Here is a 6000-nt window from a genome sequence, read left to right as displayed (position 1 = left end):
AGGTACTGGATTAAAAGATAAAGATTCGTACACAAAGTGGCAGCTGTCACACTTGCTTTTTTAGGATTACACGGTTCGGTTGGGAAATTCTGAAGAGAAGTTGGTAGACGAATTTGAGAGGGTATGTAAAAGAAGGAAATTAAAAGTGAATATGGGAAAAAGCAAGGTGACGCGAGTAACAAAAAATCTACGTAATGGAAGAGCGTATATCAGATTGGAAGGAGGGAGCATGGAGACAGTGAATGCGTTCACATATATGAGAGTGGACTTATGAGATGGGTCTATTAAAAAATAGGTAATCTATAACATTGAAGGGGAAGGGGAAGGGGAAGATGGGTGGTTGAGGCATCCGTGTTGACAAAGAATCTTATCCATGGAGGCAAAATAGGGTAATGTACCAGAGTATTGCAGTTAGAGCAAGGTTGCACTGGTGTGAGACATGAGTTTTAAATGTTGCAGCGAGGAGGAGGCTGCAGACAGTGGATATATCCTATCTGAGGGTCTTTTGTGGTGTGATTATGCAAAAAAATCAGTTTGGAGATTAGAAGGTGTGGCTTTTCCAAAAGTATTATTTAGAGTCCCGAGGAGGAGTTGTTGAGATGGTATGGACAAGTAAAGACGAAGGAGCAAAATAGGATGAGTAGGAAGGTGCATAACTTTAGTGTGGAGGGATGAGAAGGGTAGGGGTAGTCCTAGGAAGGGTCAATGACATGGGGCAAAGGTTGTTTTATGTGGGGGGGCTTGGACATCCAACGGGCTTGGGTGAGTGTGGCAGTTAAGAGTGGAGACAACCGATTTTCATGATTTGACGTGTCGCTGAAGTGTGAGCAAGGTAACATTTATGAAGGGATTTCACACAACTTGAGTTGTTGAGGTGGGAAGCAAGAAACAGTCCGAAAAATCGTACAGTGTTTCACTTTGAAGGAGGGACGGGAATGTTGCAGCTTCGATGGTCACCTGAACTGTAATGTCAGCATTTCTGGCAAAACACTGACTGAATGATGGTGGATTTTTTTTTTTTGAGGAGGGAAGGGATAGCACAGTATCTTAGTGGGAGATCGTCGGTGTGAAAGAACAGACATCAAATAGTTTAATGATTTCTGAGTATCGCTTTATATAATGGGACTATTTTTGTGTGTGCCTATTTGTAAGAATCTATTAATAGTTGCAGGTCGGTACTGGGTTCACTCTCCTGGATGCGTGAGCCCTATCATACCTACTCTTAAAACTATGTTTGGATCCCACCTTTACCATTTAGTTGTCTAGGTGAATTAATTTTCTGCTCACACTAAGGCTACAGAAGTACTTCCTAACATCCCTGAAACTCATCTGTGCTTCTAACTTCCAGCTGTGTACCTGAGACCCTTCCCTCAGACGCACCGTCCACTGTTAATTCCTGTGTGTATTCTGTACATCGTAATCATGTCACTCCTGGTCCTTCTGTCGTCAGGTTTAGCTCTTCTAGCCTCTCCACATAGCTCAGACCTCTTCAACTCTGGGACTAATCCCGTTGCTTCATTGCTCGATTAATCAGTTGTGGGTTCCACACTGGTGCTGCATACTCCATTGCAAATTCCTCTTTGTCGAGGCTCTGAAAGCATCTCCTAAAACTTGTCAGTTTCGCGTTTCCTGTACCGATTTTCTGGTTGATGTGTACCCCAGGTGAGATGCTTGAAGGTATGCTCACCTTGAAATCCATTGTTTCAGCAAAGTTTCCAGTCTTCACTTCTCCCTGTCTGTAATCTGTTTCTTCTCGTCTTTGCCCTTTCCCGATTTTTATATCTGTGCATTTGTTGGTATTAAATTCATATAGCCAATTGTCATCCCAATCCTGCAGCTCCTCCCGATCTCTTTGTAATGACTTCATTTGCATACTCATTAGTTTCACGTCATCTGCAAATAGGGACCTGTTTGATTATGTCTTATCATTTCGTTTACTTTCAAAGGAAACAGTATCGGTCTAAGCACTGACCTTTGTGGAGCCCTACTCGTCACATTCGCCCATTCTTACACCGCTTCCCAAACATCATCAGGCTGTTTTTCCTGTTAAGTATTCCTTGATCTACCGTAATACTTTCAATGTTATCCCTTCTCTGTTATCCCTTCTCTGTTATCCCTTCTCTGTTATCCCTTCTCTGTTATCCCTTCTCTGTTATCCCTTCTCTGTTATCCCTTCTCTGTTATCCCTTCTCTGTTATCCCTTCTCTGTTATCCCTTCTCTGTTATCCCTTCTCTGTTATCCCTTCTCTGTTATCCCTTCTCTGTCAACCCTTCTCTGTCAACCCTTCTCTGTCAACCCTTCTCTGTCAACCCTTCTCTGTCAACCCTTCTCTGTCAACCCTTCTCTGTCAACCCTTTACTGTCATCCCTTTTCTGTCATCCCTTTTCTGTCATCCCTTTTCTGTCATCCCTTTTCTGCCATCCCTTTTCTGTCATCCCTTTTCTGTCATCTCTTCTCTGCCATCTCTTCTCTGCCATCTCTTCTCTGCCATCCCTTCTCTGCCATCCCTTCTCTGCCATCCCTTCTCTGCCATCCCTTCTCTGCCATCCCTTCTCTGCCATCCCTTCTCTGCCATCCCTTCTCTGTCATCCCTTTTCTGTCATCCCTTTTCTGTCATCCCTTCTCTGTCATCCCTTCTCTGTCATCCCTTCTCTGTCATCCCTTCTCTGTCATCCCTTCTCTGTCATCCCTTCTCTGTCATCCCTTCTCTGTCATCCCTTCTCTGTCATCCCTTCTCTGTTATCCCTTCTCTATTATCCCTTCCCACTACCCTAGCTCATTGCCGGTCTCGTTTGAGTACAATATTGAACGCCTTCACACAATCTACCCACCTCTCGCCTCCCTGACTTCCACTACCTTGTCATACAGCTGTAGCAGATTTGCGAGACTGGATTTACCCTCTTAACAATCGTACAGGTTATGAATTTGCTCCTTCCCAGGTGTTCCACTACTATTCTTCTGATAATCTCCATAATCATACATACTATTTTTTTACAGAGTTTGACAAGGTTAGGTTAAATTCCTAGCTTTATTGATAAAGCTATTTATAGGTTAAGGATTCTTAACTTTATTGACAAGCTAAGAGCTATTACCTACATCAGCTCATTTGAAAGCATTTTTATTGTTATGAAACATACAAGTAGGGAACAGGATGAAGTTGGAGCCATCTGTGGGCCAGCATTTGCACCTGAGAAAATACAAATGATCTCCAGGCACCATGATGGTAATGCCGGTGCAGTAATAAGGATGAATGGGAGGGTGTTGGCACCTGGAGAAGAGGTTGATATCCTTGGGGTGAAATTCGACTCCAAACTGACCATGAAAAACCACGTTCTAAATCTTGCAAACAAGGCAGCCAGGAAGCTTACAGCACTTCGCCGTATCTCGCATCTGCTTGATAGCAGGGGTTGGAAGATTTTGTACGAGGCACAAGTACGCTCACACCTTGAGTATGCTCCACTTTCTTGGTTCGACTGCCCTCCTTCTCATCTGCGACTGCTTCACAGAGTAGAGAACAGAGCAAGACGCCTCATCTCTCGCTTGGACCCATCCTGGATAGATCTGTCATTTCAGCAGAGCCTTCAACAAAGGAGGGATGTGGTTGGCCTTACTGTTATGTACAAGGCCAATATTGTCAAAGTACCACAATTGGATCTACTTCGAGGACAGCGAGAAACAAGCTTCTATACCACAAGACGGGCAGAAAGCGGCAACTTCACTCTGGTTGTACCTTTCTCCAGAACATCACTTCATCTGAGATCATTTATCCCCAGGATGACTCAAGTATGCAACACATTCGTACATCATAATGATGTCAACGAGATAAAGTCAGTTGATCAGGTGAAAATGCTGGCCCACAGATGGCTCCAACTTCATCCTGTTCCCTACTTGTATGTTTCATAACAAAAATGCTTTCAAATGAGCTGATGTAGATAACAGCTCTTAGCTTGTCAATAAAGTTAGGAATCCTTAACTTGTAAATAGCTTGTCAATAAAGCTAGAGATCCTGAACCTTGTCAAATCCTGTGTAAAAGAAAGAGAGAGAGAAAGAGATGGGGAGAGAAAGAGAAGGGGAAAGAAAGAGAAAGGGAGAGAGAAGGGGAGAGAAAGAGAGGAGAGAGAGCACCTCTTCGCCGAACACTTTGCTACCAAAAAGGAAGTTCCTGATCCAGCAAGGGACCCTCCTTGGCTAGCTGCAAGAACTGTGTCAAAACTGTCAGTGGTGACAATAAGGCAGGAGGAGGTGCATTTCCTTCTTAAATCGCTTGACCAAGAAAAGACTGTGGACCCAGACAAGTTGAGCCCAAGATTGCTGAGATGTGCAGACCAGCTAGCAGCACCTCTAACTCGCACCTTTCAGCACTGCCTAGTACAGTGTAAAATGGCCTTCTCTATGGAAAGAGGCAAATGTAGTTCCTGTTCACAAAAAGAAGAGCAGAGCAGAAATCAGCAACTACAGACCAGTGTCACTCCTGTCAGTCACTGGTAAGATCCTTGAGACAATAATCTCAAGACAAATGACAGTTTTTTGACTATCACTCACTACTTTGTGATCGTCAATATGGCTTCAGGAAAGGTTACTCTGCTGCTGATCTGTTGTTAAACCTCTCCACTAAGTGGCACCAGTCACTGGATGAATCCAAAGTCAGCCGTGTGGTAGCACTGGACATTGCTGGCGCTTTCGACCGGGTGTGGCACCAGGGCCTCTTAGCAACACTTCAAGCACTGGGAATTGCAGGCTCTACGCTATGTCTCCTCAGTGATTACCTTCATGGTAGATCTCCAAGTGTAGTTCTTAATGGAACGGAATCAGCAAGACATCCTATTGGGGCAAGTGTTCCACAAGGAAGCGTGCTGGGACCATTGTTATGGAATGTCTACTTCAACGACCTTCTTCATCTCATCCCAGAATCACATGCATATGCAGACGACTGTACACTGACATTCACTTATCCAAGAGAAGAAATGCCAGCTGCTCTAAGCTACATCAATCACCAGCAGAGAGTTATATCAGCTTGAGGAAATAGATGGCAAGTAACATTTGCACCTGAGAAAACGCAAATGATGATGGTCTCTAGGCACCATTATGGTAATGCTGGTGCAGTAGTAAGGATTAATGGGAGGGTGTTGGCACTTAGAGAAGAAGTTGATATCCTTGGGGTGAAATCTGACTCCAAACTAACCATGAAGAACCATGTTGTAAATCTTGCAATCAAGGCAGCCAGGAAGCTTACAGCACTTCGCCGTATCTCGCATCTACTTGACAGTAGGGGTTGCAAGATTCTGTACGAGGCACAAGTACGCTCACACCTTGAGTATGCTCCACTTTCTTGGTTTGCCTGCCCCCCCCCTCTCATCTGCGACTGCTTGACAGAGTAGAGAACAGAGCAAGACGTCTCATCTCTCGCCTGGACCCATCCTGGATAGATCTGTCATTTCAGCAGAGCCTTCAACATAGGAGGGATGTGGGTGGCCTTACCGTTATGTACAAGGCCAATATTGTCAAAGTACCACACTTGGATCCACTTCGAGGACAGCGTGAAACAAGCTTTTATGCCACAAGAAGAGCAGAAAGCAGCAACATAACTCTGGCTGTACCCTTCTCCAGAACATCACTCCATCTGAGATCATATATACCCAGGATGACTCTAGTAAGGAACACATTCGTACAGCATAATGATGTCAACGAGATAAAGTCAGTTGATCAAATGAAAATGGTGGCCCACAGATGGCTCCAATTTCATCCTGTTCCCTACTTGTATGTCTCATAACAATAAAAATGCTTTCAAATGAGCTGATGTAGGTAACAGCTCTTAGCTTGCCAATAAAGTTAGGAATCCTTAACCTGTAAATAGCTTGTCAATACAGCTAGGGATCCTTAACCTTGTCAAACCCTGTGTAAAAGAGAGAGAGAGAGAGAGAGAGAGAGAGAGAGAGAGAGAGAGAGAGAGAGAGAGAGAGAGAGAGAGAGAGAGAATGAATTAGAGAGGAGGAGAGTA

The 6000-nt window shown here is 44.2% G+C and overlaps 1 protein-coding gene across 1 annotated transcript in view; it reads right to left on the bottom strand.

Moving 5' to 3' along the window:
- Nucleotides 1–1501: 1501 nt before the first annotated feature.
- LOC128689846 (uncharacterized) overlaps nt 1502–6000 on the bottom strand; it is a 66742-nt gene continuing 62243 nt past the window's right edge. The window contains exon 11 of the mRNA XM_070099002.1: nt 1502–1893. Within this exon, the coding sequence (XP_069955103.1) occupies nt 1502–1893 (392 nt within the window). The remainder of the gene's footprint in view (nt 1894–6000) is intronic.

This window comes from Cherax quadricarinatus, chromosome 66 (assembly GCF_038502225.1).
Source record: "Cherax quadricarinatus isolate ZL_2023a chromosome 66, ASM3850222v1, whole genome shotgun sequence".
Classification (NCBI taxonomy): Eukaryota; Metazoa; Arthropoda; class Malacostraca; order Decapoda; family Parastacidae; genus Cherax; species Cherax quadricarinatus.
This window is presented reverse-complemented; position numbering and strand designations above follow the sequence as displayed.